The sequence below is a fragment of the Stigmatopora nigra genome, chromosome 4 (genome assembly GCF_051989575.1).
Source record: "Stigmatopora nigra isolate UIUO_SnigA chromosome 4, RoL_Snig_1.1, whole genome shotgun sequence".
Lineage (NCBI taxonomy): Eukaryota > Metazoa > Chordata > Actinopteri > Syngnathiformes > Syngnathidae > Stigmatopora > Stigmatopora nigra.
In genome coordinates this window covers 8,371,763-8,393,929 of record NC_135511.1, presented here as the reverse complement: position 1 = coordinate 8,393,929, position 22,167 = coordinate 8,371,763, and the positions used below count along the sequence as shown (strand labels likewise).

The following is a 22,167-nucleotide window of genomic DNA, read 5'->3' as shown; positions in this document are numbered from 1 at the left end:
TCATGCTGTTTTTTTGTTGGTGTTTTTTGTAGAGTGGTGTCCTTATGGTTAGTCACTAGTCTATCACCTTAGGGTTTCAAGAAGGGTAGGATGACCAATCTTGTCAGATGGGAAGTTTCTCTGACTCCCACAGCTGACTGATTATATGGGTGAGTCATTCGATGATGCAGTGTCTGATGTTTTGTCTTCTTGAAAAGCATTTTGTTGGAACTGCGATTGTTCTTAAAGTATTATATAAATAAAAACCAGCTGATCGAAGAATACGCAAATAAATGGCACATTGTAAGTTTTATTTTTAGCACTGCATGATGAGAATGATCTAAAATGTGTGATTTGGAGAAAATATGCATGACATACAATAGGGATGAGGGGTGAATAAAATAAGACATGCAGAGAATTACAAAGCAGTTATAAAAAGATGCATTTACGATCAAGAAAAAAAATAGTTTGCGGGTTTGTGGTGGTGCATAACTGAACGTTCTGAGGACAGCTTTTCAGAAGAAATAGATCTGCTCATATCCACTGAAGTTTCCTGCAAAAATGGGTGTATAGCTGTAAATCAGGGTCAAGGTCTCCACTTTAGGGTCATCAAAGTTGTGTAAACTTTTCCTTCCTGCAAGCAAATGGGAAAAAAACTAATCAGATGCATGTGATCCGTGAACAAACTGTCTCTTGGGCCCTTTGAACAAATTAAGAGCTGGCTCATGCCATTTCACATGATTTCTTTCCAAATGACTGGCAACCTGCTATTTTTTCCTGATTGTGTTTTGGAACACATTTTCCAACACTAACAGTTTGTTTGTTTTCTTCCAAAACAAAAAACTCGGGATGTACCAGTCCAAACTATTACACAAATCAACATTTCAATATGATGTTTTGGAGATAAAGGTGCATTTTGTAATATTGTAATGTAATATCTTTATTATTTCTAATAATAATATGCAAATAAAGAATTCAATTCAATTTAAACCGAGAATAGTTCACAGAATTTGAAATGTGATGAAAAAGAGTATAATACTATATACTACTAAGTGACACAAAGTAAAAAAAAAAAAAAAAGAGGTATACTACCCTTGAAAAGTGCCGCATCACTGCCAAACGAGGTCAAAAGCATAACCCTACTTGGTCAGAGTTAGACTGTGTTAAAGGCTGACCTTCATTGACAAAAAACTGGGCCAGGAGTGACGACAGCTGGACAGCATGAGGCGAATGGGGAAAGCTCAGTGTGCTGTCCCACTGAAAACTGTTCACTTCTGGATGCCACTGCACCCCATAAAAGGGGTATCTTTTGCCTGTAATCAGAATAATATATCAATTTACAAAGTGTTATATAGAGCGTTAAATTCACCACATAGACAAAACTATCAAGACACCCTGCCATTACTTACATATAACGTGAAAATGGAAGAAACTATGCAGTTTGCCCTTAGAATTATTACATCTAGGGCTCCTGGACCACAGGAATGTGCCCGGGCCTAATGTTATTTGCAAGTTGACAAAATCAACAGCAGTTATTTTGGACGTAATTTGATTTGCATACTTTCCATAAAGGTCGTGACAATAAAACAAATAAATCATTTACAGTTCTCACTCAAATTCACAATTCGGCATTTAATACGTAATCAACTTCTTGCAGATTTTTAGGGAGGGGACCTATCTGCAATAGGATATGGGTACTTTTATGCAATTTTCTGGACAATGGCAAAGAAACTACAGTTATTTTCAACTCTCCTAAAAGTTCTTCTAAATAATCATTGACTCTCTCATCCAATCCTAATTCCCAGAAAAACTTGGTTTGGTTTGTGGTGGATGGTCATCAGGACTGGATATATAAGATGCCCATTTGGAGTGCTTTGATGCAATCGTGTGCCAAACTAGTCAGCAGAATCAATGGCAGTAGATCAGTGGAACATTGTTCAACCTCACTATGACATGTTGTAAGTAATGTTCCTGCATGGATCCAACAGTTTCAGGTCAGTAAACACTGAAACAGTAATTGTTACATCCGTCGGAGCCAGCTGCCCAAAGCAAATGACTTTCCCACCAGCACAAACCGTGCAAGCAGGGAGTGTTAGGTCATTTGTGTCTTTTTCATGGTGAAGGGGCTCACTTGCCTGACTTTGATGCAGGCAAGTATGGGATCGATTCCGGATTAGTGGTGACATGATTGGGCGTCAGAGTGGTTGTCTGTCTCTCTGTGTGGCCTAAGGCTGACTGGCGACCAGTCTAGGGTGTTTTAGTTCGCTGGGAGAGGTTCCAGCACCCTCCGCAACACTTGTGAGGATACGCTGTGTGGAAGATGAATGAATCAAGTCTATTGTTGTGTGGTTTTATTAAGTTGTTGTTGTTTTTTTTACAGATCTTGCAATAGAATTTTCACAAACCTTCGAATGTTGAGATAAAGTGGACTCCATTTTGAGCAATATTTGTAGAGATGACAGAGAAGAAATTTGTAAGCTCTTTATTTTCTGTGAAGGCCTGGGGACAACATACAATGTTTATCTATCATTCTTGTTTAATAAAACAGAATAAGTTAAGTCGGTGAGGAAACGTGTTTTGGGCTACCTTCACTGTGAGTCCATAATGATGAAAATGACCTGTAAGAGGTTCTTTTTCCAAAGCCTTCATCAATTCCTCGGGGAAGGCTGCAAACATGCGACTCGAGAAGGCCGCTGTAAGGAAACCATTAAAAGACACTTCATTTGTCGCTGCATCTTGCTGCAAATGCAATCCACAGCGGCCATCACCTTGTGCATGTCAAACATAAGATCTGCAGCCCACTGGCAGACGTTTAAGAGTCCTGGGTTGCAAATTAATTTAGAAATAAACTCATCAAGAATTATACTCATCCGCTCAGACCTCATGACTGCCTAAGTTGCTGGGTTCTTTCAAATGAATTTGTTGTTCAGTGTCCCTCGCCTTGTCCCCATACTTGGCTGGGAGAGGCTCCAGCACCCCACACGACCCTTGTGAGTATAAGCGGTACGGAAAATGAATGAATTAATGGTTTTATATGAGAATAAAACAGAGCAGATTTACAACCGTGCAAGCCCATCCTTAATATAACACATTAAAAAAATACCAATGAGTTGCAAACCTCGAGTGAAGTTCAGGGGCAAAGCAATGTTTTCAGCAGAGGCGTTTTCCAGCAGATTGTGGCCAGACACCAAGACAGTGAGAAGCTGCATTCCCAAGCACGTACCCCACATTGGGAAATAGTCTCCAGCATCATTGGCCTATAATTGTATCATCATTGTTAACAATTGGTTCTATGTTTAGTTTTTTTGTAATACTGTAGGATTTTTAAAAAACTTTTATTACTATTTTTTTCTTTAAATCAAGTTACTGGATTTTTGCCGCTGTAAGGCCCACCAGATTATAAGATGCAATATTAGAAGTGGTGGTAGTGGTAGTGGTATTAGTAGTAGTAGGGGATTGTGTAATACATGTACTAGCTGGAGCTGTAGTATTATACTATGCACTAATAGTAGTGGTAGTTAAGAGTTGTGTAATACATCCAATAGATGGAGCTCTGGTAGTAGTATTAGTTGTGGTGGTTAGGAGTTGTGGAATACACAGATGGAGCCGTAATAGTACTAGTAATGGTAGTGGTAGTTAGGACTTTTGTGTTTTACATCAAATAGAAAGGAAATCTCATACAATTATGAACTCATTAAATCAGGTCTTAAGTATGGTTTATTTCTATCCATATACCTATTATGAAAGATTTAGCTTCCAATTAGTATAGGCTACTAACCTTAAGAGCAAGATGATAAAAAATATTTGCCACCCTAGCAAATTCAGATGTTTCCAGATTGGAGGCTCCACCGATGAGAAGGAGACTGAAACAAATCAAAAGTTAGCTCACAAGTCAGCTGACTGATGGTTTAATTGAGCTTTGCTTACCCGTTTATTTTATTAAAGATGTTTTTGTACTCAGCAGTGGTAAGATTCAGTCTTTGTGAGGGGGAAAAAAAACATTGAATGAAAAGGTTCCAGTTTATATGTCTCTACAATTGATGAAAACTGACTTGATTGGCATGACTCTACTGCCCGCAGATTCAATGTACTTGACATAGGAGGCAGGGATGTATGTGCTCCCATATTGTTTCCTTGCTTCATCTGTAACAATCTGAGTCAAAATTCCTGCGAGGACATGAGAGGAAGCGCAATATCAAGTATAAAGTACATTATAAAAGAGTGAGACACAACTGTTTCATGGAAGATAAAAGTCCTTCAAATGTATGCAACATATAAATGACATTTTTTTTCAAATGTCTCTCATCGTGCTGATAAGTTGGGACACTGTGGCCCCTGCTTGAAGATGACTTACCTACAACAGGTCTATTATTTTCAATGTACTGCTTGTTCCAAATCAGATCGGATTGATGGATACACAAACATGTGCCGAGAAAAAGGAAACCTAAAAAAAAGGGCAATTGCATTTTGAAGCTAAAATTCTCACTGAGAAATCAATCCCATCACCAGAAAAATGTTTAAAGTGAAAGTTTAAATAAGGAAATGAAGGGAGTGTGCATGTGACTGGTCACATGCACATACACTCAGAAGTTTTTAGGAAGCAAACAGGTTCATAGATGAGTGTGACAGTTTGTTAACCCTTTTGTGAATGAAATATGATTTTTATTCCTTAATATCCAAATGTTTTGTTTATTGTTCACATTTGAACTAGCAATATTACAAATCAGTCCTTCTCAGATGATCAGTTCATTTTTGTTGGCTGCTCCATTATCAGATCAAGTACAAAGACACTTTCATTCCACATAGGAAGATTTTAAAAAAATAACGAAACAAATAAAGTTTTAGTTTATTTTACATTGCTAAAAAGACAGAATTAGGTTGAAATTTGTATTACACCTACTAAGGAAGTCAATTTAGGGGAAAAAGATGTCTGCACATGACTGTTCAGTTTATAAGAACACAGAAAATAAAAGATTGGCCCCCAATTCTCATCTATAAAATTAATTTTCAGATTTTTTTATATACTAGACCACTACTAGGTAGCATAACCCACAATCAAGTTAAACATAAAATGTGTTTGGGTGCTGTATTGCATATACTGTACAAAAGTCACTAGTTGAGTTGAGCATGCAGAGGTTTCTAATTATAATATGCAGTGGAATTACCACTAAGTATATTTATGTCCTTGCACACATCTTGATACACAGCTGCCAGCAGCTCCTCCTTTGATTTTAGTCCATCCAAAAACACTGCAATATAAACAACATAAAAAAAACAGTTTTATTTATTTATTTTGCAATACATTTTCAAAATATTTCCCCCAGCATGTTTATCTAATCTTTTCTTCAGAAAACAGTTATCAATTAGTCCCCTGGCAAACACAAAATGCAATTCCAACTGGTGCATTACTTTTAAATTGTAAATATTTATTTCCTATAACATTTTGTCCTCACAAGTAGACAGGACAAACGATTTTAATTGATTTTTCCACAGAAATGTATGCAAAACTAACTGATTACATCTGGACAGTGATACGACTACCATTAGTGGTACACAAGCTCCCTGTGGTGGTAGACAAGGAAATCACAGCCTGAGTACAGTTCAGCTGTATTATCCGTGTCAATTGAGGGCCCCAAATGTACTCATCTTTCACAGTTAATATTATTAAGCGTGTTTTAATGCAGACTGTATGTGTATTTAGAATAGCGTAGGAAATCAGTGAATGGAAAACATGCAAACTACACACAGGAAATCCAAAAGGCAGAAATAACTGTACTTTCATGTGCTGTAATAATAATTTGCTCATTATAAATAAATAGATACATCGATTTTAATATGGTGGCACTATTCAAACTTTGCATAATGTTACAGCTCCTTACAATAATAGTATTAAGTACACTTTATGCACCATTTTTTTTGTTTTTTTTTAAATATATTGGTTGTGATGGTGGAACTAATCCTGAGGTTTTTTGTATGAGAAACTACTATGGCTAAAAATAACATTCCATAGTCTGATAAAAATAACACTAGGTAGTTTAGTTTTTAATAACTTGTCTGTGTTTGTGAATAAGTAAGTAAGAATTGGGTTTGCTATTAGACTACAAAATGAGGGCAATTTGGGAAGGGCTCCACATAGAAGAGGAACACACCGATTCCTGTCACCGTCTTTTCCATCTCCTGACGGTTCTTCAGGTACCTTGGCCACACGTGTCCATCGAAGTAGCCTGGAGGATCAGGCGGCTTGTATACCCTCAAACTGTTCCAAACAATGTAAATATTTGTCAAAGATCTGAATCATGTGCAAATATTATAAAACATTACTAAGAAAGCACTTACCTTCTCCTCTCCTTACAGGTGACATATGGTATTTCCATGAAATATCTTTTGTCCATCATCTCATTCAAAGATCTGTAAACAAAGGTCCAAACCATCAATTAATACTTTCGTATTTAACCCTGCGCTCTCTAATGCGGGCATTCAAAAGTTTTGAGAACCAAGTCATGCAATTAATTGCTTTTGTTGAATCCAGAAGTTCAAGTCAAGTCAACCTGTGATTGAATATCAGGAATCCTTCAACAATCAGCACAAAAACGTGGTCGGGTGATGACATGATCCCCCCAGCAGCGTGACCTGCTTCCTTTAGGAAAGCTTGCGGGTTTCCTCGCCAGGCTTTGACCTGGCTCATCATGGCATCCATGTGGAGAGCATCAAGCACTAGATGGGTCAAACAGCAACTTCAGGGTCAATTTTGTTAGACTTCAAGTGTTGCATTGTTAATAAAGATTCCATTACTGTCATATTGCTTGAAGCCATTCTCATCCACTGGAACCACAGAATCATCCTGGCAAAAACACGCAGTAAATGCATGTTTTTTTTATTTCATGGGTTGAACATTTCCACGATGAGTTTAGTTTAATAAAAGGTTCTTTAACCCCAAGTTATTTCACCTTAAAAAATGAATCCTGTGCAATGATGCAGCTGTTGGGTATCTTCTCCATTAAACCTTTGGAAAGAGTGGATTTCCCTCCATTAGTCATGCTAAAAGGAAAAAAAAGAGCACAAAACATGATTAGAACTGTTTTCCCAGTCATTTGCATCATTACTTCTTCCATCATTTAATGCTAGAAGTATGAAGGAGAACAAGTAGTTTTTGAGTGGGAAAAGTGCAAGTTATACTCACCCACCCACTCCCACAACTAATGTCTTCATTTCCACTGACGAAGGCCTGCTATGCTAACTCCTAAATTTAAAGATCATTGATTGCAAAAATATGCATAATTTACGACACGATTTGAGCTAAGATTGGAATGCAGTCGTTGACGCTCGTTCGTTAACTTCCGTCTCTAAAGATTCTGCCAATTGGTCTGTTTAACTGTGACGTCGCACACAAACAACTTACTATTACATATAAACATTTAAAGAAAACACAAAAACATTCAAACGTTAGAAAAACATACAAAGATCACTTATCTAGAAAGAAATATGTCACTCTTTTATTTTATAACCGAAACCAAAACTTTGAAATAACTTGTACATCCTGTGTAAACCTTAACAATGTATTTTTAACATTGATATATGGTTAGGAAAAAACTCACAATACCTACAAATATTAGGTTGATGTATATTTTTAGTCGTGTAATAATAAACTAAAACCGTAATTTATATTTTCAAATCTTTAAGAAACAACCATGTACTATGTTTTGATTTTTATTGATTAGCACTTTTTCCCAATATTGAAGTGAAAATAACGTTTTTCTTTACATAAGTCTATGTGTTATTCTAATTTCAGTATATTTTAAATTGATTGAACTGCATTGTTTGAATTCTAAATTGCTAATAATAATAAAAAGAACATATTTAAGTTGGGGGGAAAATGCAATCAAATACAAATATAAGGAAGATGGAAATTAACCCTCGACTATGATCTTATATCTTTACATATGTATGTATGTGTATATTAATAAGTATTGTCCCTTTATTGAATAAATCAAACACTCAATTAAATAAAATTATAAATAACAGTCTCATAGAGCCTTTAGCGCACGCGCACAGCAGTACTTCCGCGTAACCCGAAGCAGGCTTGACTTCCTCAAAGGGAGTGACAGCCAAGTGCGCCTTAACACCGGCAGATTTCCACTTAAATTTCGTACGAAATCTTTGATTTGTCATCAATTTTCACCTTCGGCAATGTCCAAGCCCCCTCCCAAGCCGGCCAAGCCTGGTAAGTGAATTATTTAGTTCTACTTTTTGGAATAATTCCGACGTCAACATTTCGCTGGTGCGTTTTAGAGAGAGAGCCTTGTGGGCGGTGGGGAAAGTACGCATTCCCAGCATATGGCGACTTGGTGTTTTATTTTGATTGCACGATCAATAATCAAAATTGACTTGTGGGCAAAACCAATGTAAATAACGATGCATAAAATAAATAATAAGGTCGATTTGTCATCGGAGTTCCCTGGTGCGTGTTTTTGTTTAAAGTGGCTGACAATCTAAAAACTTTGTGACAACAATATCCAACTGTGTATACTTGCATTATTTTAATGATATACTTTACATAGGTACGCCTCTATGCACATCTTTAATTCTTTGCAGCTGCTCATGCATGATGATGGCACATTTGTTTTTTATTTTTTCCTTTACCTCGTATTATTGCATCCAAGCGCCAATTGGCTGTTTTATGCTGTAGATGTCAAGGTTTAAAGGTTAAAATATGTAAACTTTTGGTGGTATTTAATCAAGAAATAAGATGTCTTTTGCCTCTGGGCGTTGTGTTTGACATTTGTGCATTAACCCAATTGGCTGTTATTTACAGTGATAGACGTCCAATCCATTTGCACTGGGAGGACTGACAGGGCTCAACATATCAACAATGCAACTTGAAGCATTTATATAACCAAATGGATAACATTACTGTCCTTATATCTACGTCACGTGAACTTGAGGTTTTGCTGACTTTGACTGTTGGCAAAACTGTATCAGCACAAATCTGCTTTTGGGCGATGGTTTAACTTTGGTCTGTACGCAGAGTTTTGTTTCTCCATTCCTTTAATGATATTAAGCTTCAATTGCGTGATATATTTTTTCTTTTGGATGAAGCTCACTTCCTTAGAATGCAAGAAAGCTTTACGAAGATTTGCGGACACTGGAATAGTGGCACAAATGTGATGCTTGTGGAAGAGTTATCAGGAAAACCTTCAGAACATATTTGATGTATTCATAAACAAATCATGCAAATGACCTCAGGGGGCCTTTTTTTAAATAAAAAAAAACCTAGTGACATGATTAAGCCTGTGTGGTGAGCAAGAAAAGCAAACGGCATCTGCGAGTGTTCAAGACATGACTGGGCTTGTGGATTTTGCAGAAAAAGTGAACAGAGCCGAGGCTTGTGTATGAGCCGCTCACTCTGGCTCAAACACTGCTATGCTTGTCAGCAAACGCACACATGTATATACTCAGACCAAAATGTAAACGTTCCTATTAGTTGAAGACGAAGATATGAGTTGGAAACTCCAGTATTGCATGTCAATGTCAGGAAAAGGCTGCAACGGCTCGGAATTCTTGTGGAGCATCTGTCACCCGAGGTTTATGTGTTGTGTAGAATACATTTTTAATGAGACCTGTGTTCTTGACTGTCGTCATTTCACGGAGATGTCAATTAATGACAACATCCTTGTGTCCAAAATCGTGTCTTTTGTAGCTGAATTGTTAAAGTCGCAACACGTGCTCATGTTCATCAATTCCGAGACGCTTAAATAAATCCTGTTTTCCCTGATTGTGCTTATCCAATTTTCTTTAAATATACACTTACTCAAATAAGTAATTAAAAGAGCAATTTGCACGAGTGTGAACCTTTTTGTTCTGCTAGCCATTAGTTGCTTTCTCCCTGTTGTTTGTCTTTGTGCTCAACCAGAATTATATTATAATATTTGGTTTTCTTGCTTGCAGGCCAAGTCAAGGTGTTCAGAGCTGAATTCACCTTTGACCCCAGAACGGTATGAAACATTTACTTTGTTCTTGTCTGAGTAAAAGGATGAATGTCAAACACACTTCAATTATCCTTGATGGTTTGTTTTATCTAATAATGATTAAGTGATAAGGAAATCAAGCCGAATCATGACAATTAAATCTACAATTAAAGTTAGGTAACAAAAATTGTATATTGTATATTTTTTCCCTTGTGTTTTTTGTTCATGGGCAACAAAGTAACAAAACAATGCATAACTTTTAAGACTTTCTTCTGTTATTGCAATTGGTGGAACTTTCGATTCTGTATTTTTGTTTATATAACTTTATGGAGTTTATAATATTCAAATGTAACTGTTTGTTTGTAACCTTATTTTTTTTAGTTGCAAAACTGGTGTGCCACAAAAAACGTGTATAGTTTTGTTGTTTAAAAAAATGCTTAATAATACTTATAATGCTATCGTGTTGGGTTTATTTTGTTCTTGTTTCTTTTTTTTAAACTAAAAGCAAAGGTCATTCAATATCTAGTCAAGCCTCTGAAGTCGTGTTGTTCTTTGTTGCAGCCTGATGAGCTTTACTTTGAAGAAGGAGACATTCTCTACATCTCTGATACAGTAATTGTTCCCTTCATCTTACTTATATTTGTTTAGAATTTATCTTTTTATTACTCATTGCTTCTTATTTTCATTTTTGCATAACATATTTTCTATTTAACAATTGATCCCCCCCACAATTCCACTCCAATTGATCAATTTTATTTAAATGTTTAGACTTTATATTAATTGCAAAGAAATCTTTAAACAGCAACCCTACATGATAATGACTTTTTGCTAACTGTCTTTGCGTCTTTTTCAGAGTGACAGTAACTGGTGGAAGGGAACATGCCGAGGGAGAACGGGACTTATTCCACGCAACTACGGTAAGAGGGAAAGGACATTACAAGTCTTTAATCCGAGAATCTAAAAAACACTATCGATTGCAGTGACGGAGCAGGCGGAGTCAATCGACCATCCCATGCACGAGGCAGCCAAACGAGGTGCGGTGTCGCCATGCTGATTAGTTCTTTCTCGTATTTATCGTTATTAATAACTTTTACTTATGTGCGTAATTTCCAGGGAATCTTTCCTGGCTAAGGGAATGTGTGGAGAACAGAGTGGGCATCAACGGATTGGATAAAGCAGGCAACACTGCCCTATATTGGGGATGTCACGGGGGACATAAAGGTACAGACTAGCGCCTTTGCATGTACCAAAAACCCACCCTAAAAAGATCTGTGACGTCCTGAAGATGCAACATGAGTTTGAAAAAAGGAATAATTTGTCAAATTCAGTCATTCTCTAAGTTTGCCATGCATGCTCCTTCTAATCCTCCACGGGAGAGGGGACTAGGGGGGTACAGTTCAGTTATATTTCACTTAAGTGCTTTGGTATTGAATCTTAATATTGAATTAATCTGATTTGTAATTATTCGTAAACTTGCTGCAGCACAATTTTGTCTTCATCATCCATTTTGATTATTCAAGGTCACTTTTCAGTAGTTTTAATATTGTTACAGTAATTCGCCTTTACATATTTCTCCCATATTTTACTGTAACAAGCCCTTAGTTGCCTTAATTTTAACAGGAACCGAGTCTATAAAAGTATTTTTGAGTCATGGTTCATGTCTGACTGCAATATTACTCACTTAGTCCCCCCCTCACTTGTTTAACTTTGTTATTCTTCATCTTAGATGTCGTGGAGCTGCTGCTAAGCCAGTCTAGTGTGGAACTCAACCAGCAGGTGAGTACATGTTCCAAATATTCCAGTGCATGGGTATCAGAAAAAAAACCCATTCAAAGAAAGAGAAAATTTGGTGCTTATACCGAGATTTGTGATTTTTAGAATAAGCTTGGGGACTCTGCTTTGCACGCTGCTGCTTGGAAGGGGTATTCTGACATTGTGGACATGTTGCTCAACAAGAGTGAGTATACTAATTTATTTGGAAATTTACTTTCAATAAAACGGCAAGTGGCATTCATCAGCCTTTATTTCTATAAATACATTTTCCAAACCTTTTGACTAAACATTTGCATGCATGGATTCAAGTTTCCCCATTGTAACGACGGAAAGCCGTCAGCCAAATTCAGCTGGAAACTCCCCCGTTACCTTTGGCTTCGGTAGATGTGTTTCTGCTCAGTTTTTAAGTACTGTTTCAATTGGTTTATACCAGCACTGTTTGATTAATACTTATTGCATAACATTTGAATACATATACAATGAGTACTTCATTTTATATGTCAAATTCATGAAAAGAGATGGATTAACCTTAAATGAATGAATCACCTGGACTACATCGGGAATAATGATTTCACATTAATGTAACAAAATTAAGTTATTTAGTTTGATGAAGTTAATACAATTTGTAATTGACATCAAATGCACTCGTAAATTGGTATCGCATTTCTACAACGGGTGTGTTTGTGTTGCTTTTAGATGCAAGAACAGACATCCGCAATAATGAGAACAAGTTGGCTTTGGAAATGGCCACCAATGCACAGTGTGCCTCGCTGCTCAAAAGAAAGATGGCAGGCGGTAAGTCGGTTTACCTGATATTACGGCATTAGTTTCACATAAAACTAACATAAAACCAAAATATGTGTCCCCAAAGCTATTATACGCTCACACAGCAATGCTGATGAGTATTTGGATGACGAAGACTCGGACTGAGAAGGAGCCCCCCCGAGGTTTGATCATCAACTAATAAATGGACCTTCTCACCTCAGTCAGCTTGGTTGTTACATCACCGTAAGTCTATTTTGAACAAAGCCCACCACATCACAGCAGCAAAAATAGAAACTAATTGAAGATTGTCTGTAGATAATTCTTTGGCATAAGGGACCAAAAATGCATCACCACTTTAACGTCACATTTATAGACTTTAATTTGTGTGTGTATAATTACTGACTTTTCTTTAATTGGGTTGTTAGTCAAACTAAGAAAACTGTGATTCCGCTTATTCCTGAATGCTAAAAATATATATATTTCATTCTTTCCATTTTTAAATGACACACAAGACAAAAACGGAAGTGATAGGATTTTTTTCCTGACTCATGACGAAAAATCTCATCACTTTTTCTGCTTTTTGATTGCTGATTTTGAATTTGAGAATGAACGATAAAAGTCTAAAATTCCATCATGGGAGCAAAGTCTTCCTACTGTATGACTAATGTTCAAGGAAAAACCAATGTGCCTTTTGTATGTGGAACAGATTCCAATGTCTTGTTGGTGGCTGTGAATTGTCTTATGAAACAAACTTTATTTCTATCTGCTTCTTCTATCTAAAATTAAAATCGTTCTAACTTTAACTGTTGCTGAATTTTGTTAAAAACACGCTCAACCCTTTAATACACTTTTTTTAGAATGTCTTTATTATGAGGAATCATTTGATAATTTCCAGCCACTTCTGCTTAAAATAGATTGGATGTTTGTTTTTAAAAATGTTCAAAACTCAATTTCCCTTGTTTACTAAATACCACAACATATAGTCTGAATAAATTAATCTAGTGATAATTTTTGAATATCCACTAATCCCTCGTAGTAGTGAATTCACAATAAGTAAAGACTCGATAATCGAGGGATTACTCTACATTTTTTGTGTTAATTTCTGTTCTATACAAATACTGAAGCTAAAAGGATAACATTAATACAACCTTATCTTATGAAAAAATTAACTGAAAGTTGTAGACCAACTCCTATGGTTATCTCACTACCGCCCCAACGTTGGCAATGAGAAAGGAAAATGACTTATGGAAGCATTAAATGACTTCAGAAGATACCTCTTGAAAAGTGTTTTTATTACAAAATCAGCAAGTTGAAGACATTCCGTAGAAGGCAAGAGAAGTGTGTAGACTTCCATGATGGACTCTTGCTACATCAGCTGACAAAAGCATTTTACTTGAACAACTGATAATCACTCGGCAAAATATCATTTTCTAGTATTGAATAAGAAGCTGAAAAAAAGGCTCTTTATGTAACAGTGACGCTCCAAAAGTCATTTATTATAATTTAGTTGTTTTTTTTAATTCCATTTGTGGAATGATTTTAATAACAAAACAATAACTTTGTACTCAAAAGAGTAGAAGTCACAAAGGCACATTTTGCTTGTGCAATAAGGCCTTAGAAACTCTTGTAGTCGAGGAGATTCAAGCCACATGTTTTAAAAAATCCTCAAATGAGATTTTGCAATATGAAATGATATAGCAGACTCACCAGAAGGGGTAATCTGACTCCAAATCATAAACACTTAACAATAGCAAGATTTTTTTATCTCTAACACTTACTGTAAACACAGTAGAAACGATTGCTTTCCTTTTATTATAGTGTAGTGAAGATGTAATCATAACTAAAGACAAGACATGCTTCACGGCACCAGATGATTGAAAATGAAAATACAAATACACCATATAAATTTGAGAGGCTTAGAAAAATAATAATAATTGAGGTGAAATTAGGTCTTCACTTTCATTGATGACAATTGATGCCCAACTCATTTTACAGCTAATGATTGATGCCAGTCCTCCCAGTTCAATTGGGTTGGATGTTTAAACCCATCAATGGCACAGTCTCCTATTGTCACCTTGAAAATGCCACACAGGCTCACTACTTATATGTTTATGGACATTAGAAATTGTACATTTTTTTGGGTGGATGGCCACCAGCAACCAATTAAGATTTTGTGCCTATCAGAGAAGGGGGCCTCTATTTGAGGGAATAAATATATAAAAACCGTATCCGAAAGAAAGCAAGATTTGATTCTTTGCTGCGAGTCAGGCAGCGGGACATCTACCTTTTAAACCGTTCCACAATTTACATCAAAATAATATGCTTATAGCTGAATTCATAACTTTAACACTGGCTATATGAGTCTCCTTAATGTCCATAGGTGAATACAAGCAAGGAATAGTGTGACAAATTCAAGGGTGGCGAGATCACGTACAAACCCGATTCAAAAAAAGTTGGGTTGCTACATTCATTGTGGAAAAAAACTCAATGCATGTAGAAGTGCCAAATGTCAATGCTATCTATATCTTTCAAAATTGAACTTGGATCACTCACCAAAAGTTTAAACTGAGAAAATGTGTTATTGAAAGGCAAATTTATGTTGATTTTAAATTTCATCTTGTCAAGAAAATGTTCAAAAAGGCTGTCAGTCTTGTAGACACAAACAGCTGGAAGACTGTGAATTAGGTACATTGGCAGCATGACAGAGTACAACGTGAGCTCAGTGGCAATTTTCCACAGAAAGACCGTGGAGCAACACCAAAAAGTTGATTCCCATTATTTTTTAAAAGGATCAACATTGTCATTACATAACATCATCCAAAGATTTAGAGCATGGGTTGAAAAAAATTAAAGGATTGCGGTATTGGAATGGAACATTCGATAATAGGAAGACCCAAGACTGTTAAACAGTTAGAGGCTTGTATTAGACAAAATTGGGGCAGCGTTTCTATTTCTAGACATTTGCCTAGTTTCAACTTTAGATTTGTTTACACCATGGAATTTCAAAAATTATGCACTTTCCTAGTTTTAAGTTTGGTCCTGTTATGTTTTATTCTGAATGAACTATTGAAAATTTGACATTTACATATTTTGTATTCAGTCCAATTTTGTTATGTCCCAACTTTTTTTGTGATACAGTTTATATGTAAGATTTTCTGTCCAAAGGCAAAGCCTTCCTTCCTGGTTCATTGTCTGCTTAGTATGTTTTTGCAGCTTTAGTTAGGAACACACACTTAGCTGATAATATTTTCTTAACTCAAAAAGACAAACTGGATCAGTCAGAAAAAAAGAAAAACAAACCTTTAGTATGTCAAATGTATAGCGTTCATAAAAATCAGAATTCTTCTCTTTTAAAGCCGACTCACAGGCTAGAAAAAAAACCAGCACATAAATAATGGAAGCTTGTCTTCAAATAAATAAAACTGGAAAGTTAAACAAAATAATTTTGGATTGAGCAAATGACTACAAAATTCCTTTGCAAGTACCGCTTTGCGTATGTTTGTTTTTAGGATGTACAATAGGCTTTGCAAGTGGATCCGTGGGATGGTGGGTGGGGGGAACATTGACTTTTTTAAAAAGCCTTATTAAAAAGTATATAAAAACACAGAATAGAAAGATGTTAACTAATGAGACTCTTCCAGGTTTGTCCTTTCTTCAATGGCCTGTTTCACAATTTCAGCCAACTTCAAGCGGTCCACCTTATCAGAGAATGCACGACCTGCAACAGAAAAGGGCTCTAATTTTTTAACCAATCTTGTTTTTCCCTCCCCCTCCGAATTGAAATGAATTTGTCCTGAGTAGAACGACCAATCAAAAAGAGCATACAAGATTTGTAAATGCAATTCACCCCAAGAGCTAAAATTCCCACATCATACTCAACGCCCAACAAGTACTGACCGTCCCAGCTAAGGCCCTGCAGGTTGTCCCGCAATAGCTTGCAGTCCCTGTTGAAGCGCCAAGCCTCACACATAACCACATTAAGCTTCTCGTCCTCGTTCTCGCCTGAACACAATCGAGTGAAACATTGACTCCTTTGGAATCTCCTTCCCGCCTGCATGTTGGCTTACTGACCGGCCTGTGGAAGAATACACTGTGCGATGACGTCTCGTAGTTTCTCCAGTGCTACATTGCAGTCCTCGCCGCCATTCTCCGGGTCATGGATGAAGAAACCGTCACTGGGCTTGGGGCTGAGACACAGAGGAAGGGTACGTATCGTTCAAATCCTGACGCCAAATTCTTTTTACAGTTAACAATTGAACTGATTGTAATGAGCAAAAATGCCAAGAGACCCAAGCAGTTTCCTCTTCCTGAGGATTGGGTTGTTGACAGAGTTGAGTGGTTTCAAGCTGATGTTCAGATCCTGAATCCTCATGTTGGCCAACTGCTCCGCATGAGCCTGCTGGATTCCAGCCACCACCGCCTAAAATGCATCAATATCTGCAGTAAGCTACCTCTGTGTCGATATACACTTGTCCAACATTAACTCTGTGCCCACCTTGTCCATCATCATCTGGGCGGAGGGCAACACGTTGTCCAGTGCCTCGGTGCAGTTGAGCCACGGGTGAGACAAGACTCCTTCGATGGTCAGCCTCTCCTCTGGCTTCACCTTTAGCAGCCTGCCAGGGAAGACCAAAAGAAAGTATTACTTGAAAGTAAGGTTGATATGTCATTTTTCAAGTTTATCGGGTGCCTGCCCAAATTATCTTTCTCTAAGCTAGTTCACTTTAATTTGGCATACATTTTTCATCTCTTGATGGATATGGTTACTTTATTTATCTTGTAAATATAGACCAGTAGTAATATAATGGACTGATAGCTAATTGAGAAACGGAGAAGGCGGCTCATTTTTCCTCAGTAATTTTGAAGCCAAAATGTTCTCCAATCACAGAATGACCCAAATAAAGGCACTATAAAGAGAGATTACTATAATACAAAATAACCCACTTGCGCACAATGTCCTTGGCCATCTCTGATATCTGACTCCACTCGTCTTCAGGGAAGTCAAAGCTGCCCATCATGATCTTCTTCCTCATGTCCTTTGGAATGGTTCGACTGTGATGCTTGGAGTAAAATGGAGGGTAGCCGCACAGCATCACGTAGATGATGACGCCCAGAGACCACAAGTCGCAGCTCTGGAAACACATAATGAGGCTTGCTTCACAGTGCATCTGTTGCTACATATCAGATGTGTACCCACCTTATTGTAGGTGTAAGGAGTGGGTGAGGTAGGTATGATTCCAGACTTTTCCTTCTGGTGTCTTCTTTGAGCCTCAAGTACCTGCAGAGAATCAAATACCTTTAGAATGTCTTCAAAGTGATCGCTTTCATGCGGTTTTTTTCCTCCCCTACCTGAGGTGCTACATAATAGGGAGTGAACTGGGGGGTCATCAAGTCCCCCTGATCTATTTTAGCAAAGCCAAAGTCACAGAGTTTCACAGGAGCGTCCTGAGGAAAGAAAATAACAACTGTTATGCATGCTCTTACGTTGTAATATAACCTATTTTCCATTTTCCAGAGGTTAATTACCAGAGAGTTATCCTTGAAGAGTAGATTCTCTGGTTTCAAGTCCCGATGTGCAATATTTAAGGAGTGACAGTGTTCCAAGGCTTGACTGATCTGTAGGAGGATAGCGACACATTGACTGTGTGGGTCTCAACAAATTGTATTGGCCACATAGCGCTTTAATTGGGTGTGAGAATAACTGATGAATCCAAGCGGGAACTGCTAACCAGACTGCTAGACGCGATGGTAAGAAATGAGAATAAATAAACCATGTGCATATATTGGCATTTCTGACCTGCTTTGTGACCTCGCTGGCCATCTTTTCAGTAAAGTGCCTGTGCTGACTGATTCTATGGAACAGTTCACCACCTTCCATCATCTCCATGACAATCAAAAGCCTAGCTCTGCCAAATAGAAATAGTTTTTGTCAAGAAAGCATGATTATTTTGTTATCATATTAATGGAAATGGGTGGACAAAGTTACCTTGGGCTAGACTCGTGTGGGAACTGGACACTGTTGGCGTAAACCTCCAAAATTTGAACAATGTTTGGGTGGTTAGCGCACATCATGTGCAGTCGCACCTGTAGGGACATTTAGATCTTTAAAATCAGTGCACAGAACATAACTCATTATGTCCTGATATTTTTCCTAAGCTGACTTTAGGTAAAAGGTAAAATGACATGGAGGAGCACCAATGTACTTTAAGATGATTATACGCACAAGGCAACAAAAGAATCAAGTGCAACTAGGAAAAGGCAGCAATTGCCTAACCTCATTTCTGGCCTTGGGACGGTCAATGAGGATCTTCAGAGCCAACCGTTCCTGATTCGACTTCTTCACACAAACTCTTAAGAAGGACAAAACGGAAGAAGAAAGTCATGTTTAAGGTACCTGTATTCAATTTGATTTGATTTGTTCAGATTCATGAAGTAAAAAAAGTATTTGCAAAGTGTATGTCATCTGGCTCCAACTGTAGGTATGGGAGTGAAAAATCGGATCAGAAGTAATAAAATAATCACAAGACAACTTTAGAATTTATTAAGTTTAGGATATTTCTTATGTAATACAGATATATTATTCATCAGTTGCTAATTTTTTTATAGAAAATAAGTGAATATTGTGTCAACACCAGTTTTGTTTTGGTTAACATATCACCTTAATTGATGTGTTTTATTATATACAACTAATACAAAATAGACTAAATATGACCCTTTCCTATTCTCCAGAACTCACTCAACTAATGTCCAATTCGATTGAACTGAGAGGCTATTAGTTCATGTGGATTGGACATCTATTGCCTTGAAAGGGAGTGAATAAACTCTGCTTTGGCCAAAGTCGACCAGCCGGGAGGCAACTGTGACTCACAGATCAATTCAGATGGGGGTGAGTTTGAAACATTAATATGCTGTTTAAGCCTAATGGACACAAAGCCTCACACATCACAGTCCTTTTCAGAAGCAAAAGAGTTGAAATATGGAGTGACTCAGTGGTGTTCCAATAAAGACAAGTGCAGTCTGACTCATTCAGTTCCAGAGTCATGTTCACACGTCAGACAAATGAATTGAGTTGTTGATATCTTGAGGTCATAACACAGCTTTTAACAAAAACTTAAGTGCTCATGCAGTGCACCACCATGTCGAAGTTTTGCCAAATTGGCTTCATGTAGCTGGATAGCATATCAAAATCACCTGACAGGTCCACTGATTCCAGCCCCGAGCTTCTGTGTCCAGTTTATGTTGTATTCCTCTAAAATGGATGCCTCCTGCAATAAGAATGCAAGTAATAGCCATTATATACATTTATCTTCATACAAAATCAAAGTAGTAGAGAAATAAGAACAATAACTACTAATGTGTACTTGGTTTCCCATACCAAGATTAAGCAGTTATAACAGTGCAATTAACTATTTTATAGTGCAATATAAGAAAACACTGGCATATGGCAATTATGATGATTTAGTAACAATGCCACGCAATGATCAAGTTTACCAAGCAAATTGGAGCCTTTGTTTGTGGCCATACCTTTTATTGTCACTGGATTGCTTCATGTTTATTGCCATCACAACACATTTTCACTTAATCACGAGATGCGCATATTCGCCTACCGAGTACGTGATAGTCTACGGCGGGGTTCGACCTACTTACACGAGCAATTTAGCGTCACCGATTATGCCCTAAACCCGGTGTACCCCATCTACATATCAATGGTAGTTATCTTAACCCAAAAGTTACCTTGATGAAGTTATCTGCACTGTTATCTTCCGACATGGTGATGATCCACTTGACAGCTGATCCAGTTAGAACTCGTACAGTTGACAATGGAAACAAAAGACTTTATGCTTGACCTTTCCAACAATCTTCGCTCCGGTACCCCTGGTATGGACCAGGGCTCGTTATACGACGACTAAGAGCAGGGCATGGGGACGAAGTACCGCGCAACCACCACCCACCACCGCGCGGCTGGTGCGATGCGGCGTCAAGTAAGCCCAACCCGGCTCACCACTTCGGGGTCCGGCTCGCTCTTCCTGTCGCCTTGAATCCACCGTAGTGACCATGTAGAGGGCCAAAAGCCGAGGGATGTCACCATAAAAGCCGGAGATGACTAAAGTGTTGCGGACGTGTCCACCACTTTGGTGGAGGGGACACAGGACGAGGGGGTATTTTTAGTCCGTGCAATGAAGCGAACAAGCGATGTCGCGAGGACTCTCGGGAACAACTAGCTCGCTTGCTAGCACGTAGCGGAATAACATTCCATTCAAGTGGGTGGCGACGCGAGAATCACGTGGATTTTAAACTGAAATTCGCAGATACTAATTTAACCTCGGCCCGTATGAAAGTTTTCTATTATAAACATCCAGGAAAGAATAAACGAGCAGCCCGAGTGTGTCGTCGATCCTGAGTTTAGCCAATACGCTAGTTAGTCTTCTCGAATGACAAGTTCATTTTGCATCTTTTAGGATATGAAAATCGTATTAACATCCTTACTCCGGGGAATCCTCGTAACTTGGGGTTCTTTCTTGCAAAAATGTACCTAATACGATGGAAAGAAAAGTACCGGGAAGACTGCAATCTTATACGAGCTCGGTCGGCGTGAGGTATACAATAGGAGGTTAACCATACTGCCTGATCAAAATGTTTTATTGTTTGGCTTTTTAACTTATTTATATCCATTTATTTACACGCCAAACATTGTTTTTCATGGCTTACACATTAAATATGGTCAGGAATAATGAATACGTTCTGAGGTCATAACAGGTTTTTCAATCGTATCTTACAAGAAAAGGTAAATACATAAAGTGCATATTGTACTTATTTGCATGAAATATTCAATGCATTATATGGTATTATAAGCGAAAACAAACACTGTCAGTACACGCTGGGATGAAAACAAAAATAAAAATGTCCTAAACAAGTTATACTTCATGCATTTTTTTATTATCCAGAAATTAAAATTTAGCAGCCTTGTTACATAACATTCTCACCCAATAAAATAATTACTTGATGATGATGATGGTGTCTCCACAATGTAGTCAGGCGACCCTAATGAGGATCAAACGTTCAGAAAATGAGATGAGACCATTTTAGCAACACTGCCCTCCTGTGGACAAAAGTGGTACGTGTTACAAACCAACTCCTTGGATAACAACCCCTTTTATAGCCTATACATATACATATATACTGGATATATTTTTGTATGTTCTGTATGAAGAGCACATATTATTACGCCAGCAAAATAAACAGTGACCACGGTTTTACTTATTTTCCTATTTTCAATGTACGTGTACTACACGCAAACGCGTCTCTTCAATGGGCTTCTACACTATTTGCGTGTATTTTTTGTGGTGACATGAGTATACAAATACTCATTAATCACGTCTCCTACGGGAGGGAGACAATATACAGCATGGTATTGTAGCGTAGTCCCTCGTGTGTTGTTGTCGTTATTTTTTAATGTGCAATTACAATGTATTTAATTGCAATATCATTTGAGTCTACATACACAGTACGTTACAGTATGAAGGAAGCGCATGTGTATGCGGTATGTGTTCGCCGGCTCACGTGGATGCCTCAACACAGCCTTAGAGAACTTCCTGAAAATAGTCCCGCCAATTGGCGGGTTCGTTTTAATGACACAACTCCGCCTGTCTTCATATATTTTAAGTTTTGAATTATCTTTTCGTTA

General features: G+C 37.6%; 4 protein-coding genes across 4 annotated transcripts; 1 reads left to right on the top strand and 3 right to left on the bottom strand.

Annotated features, from left to right (window-relative positions):
• Positions 1 to 270: 270 nt before the first annotated feature.
• Positions 271 to 4,501, bottom strand: LOC144195641 (gamma-glutamyl hydrolase). The gene is made up of 9 exons (XM_077715413.1): positions 4,334 to 4,501; positions 4,032 to 4,146; positions 3,907 to 3,957; positions 3,758 to 3,842; positions 3,098 to 3,236; positions 2,566 to 2,672; positions 2,385 to 2,478; positions 1,155 to 1,292; positions 271 to 613 (listed from the first exon to the last, which is right to left on the bottom strand). The coding sequence occupies exons 1-9, from the start codon at positions 4,443 to 4,445 to the stop codon at positions 495 to 497; spliced, it is 960 nt and encodes a 319-aa protein (XP_077571539.1). The 5' UTR covers positions 4,446 to 4,501; the 3' UTR covers positions 271 to 494.
• A 415-nt stretch (positions 4,502 to 4,916) lies between these two features.
• On the bottom strand, positions 4,917 to 7,315 carry nmrk1 (nicotinamide riboside kinase 1). The gene is made up of 7 exons (XM_077715411.1): positions 7,160 to 7,315; positions 6,927 to 7,017; positions 6,772 to 6,820; positions 6,528 to 6,693; positions 6,316 to 6,387; positions 6,129 to 6,235; positions 4,917 to 5,228 (listed from the first exon to the last, which is right to left on the bottom strand). Exons 1-7 carry the CDS (start codon positions 7,186 to 7,188, stop codon positions 5,119 to 5,121), a joined length of 624 nt encoding a protein of 207 aa, XP_077571537.1. The 5' UTR covers positions 7,189 to 7,315; the 3' UTR covers positions 4,917 to 5,118.
• A 700-nt stretch (positions 7,316 to 8,015) lies between these two features.
• Positions 8,016 to 15,835, top strand: ostf1 (osteoclast stimulating factor 1). The gene is made up of 10 exons (XM_077714585.1): positions 8,016 to 8,200; positions 9,925 to 9,971; positions 10,506 to 10,556; positions 10,798 to 10,861; positions 10,925 to 10,978; positions 11,058 to 11,165; positions 11,671 to 11,720; positions 11,823 to 11,901; positions 12,414 to 12,512; positions 12,589 to 15,835. The coding sequence occupies exons 1-10, from the start codon at positions 8,167 to 8,169 to the stop codon at positions 12,645 to 12,647; spliced, it is 645 nt and encodes a 214-aa protein (XP_077570711.1). The 5' UTR covers positions 8,016 to 8,166; the 3' UTR covers positions 12,648 to 15,835.
• On the bottom strand, positions 13,754 to 21,103 carry mapkapk5 (MAPK activated protein kinase 5). The gene is made up of 14 exons (XM_077714584.1): positions 20,217 to 21,103; positions 19,674 to 19,747; positions 18,757 to 18,832; positions 18,469 to 18,566; positions 18,280 to 18,388; positions 18,009 to 18,098; positions 17,832 to 17,927; positions 17,680 to 17,760; positions 17,427 to 17,614; positions 16,978 to 17,098; positions 16,772 to 16,902; positions 16,554 to 16,669; positions 16,380 to 16,484; positions 13,754 to 16,200 (listed from the first exon to the last, which is right to left on the bottom strand). Exons 1-14 carry the CDS (start codon positions 20,250 to 20,252, stop codon positions 16,106 to 16,108), a joined length of 1,416 nt encoding a protein of 471 aa, XP_077570710.1. The 5' UTR covers positions 20,253 to 21,103; the 3' UTR covers positions 13,754 to 16,105.
• Positions 21,104 to 22,167: the final 1,064 nt, after the last annotated feature.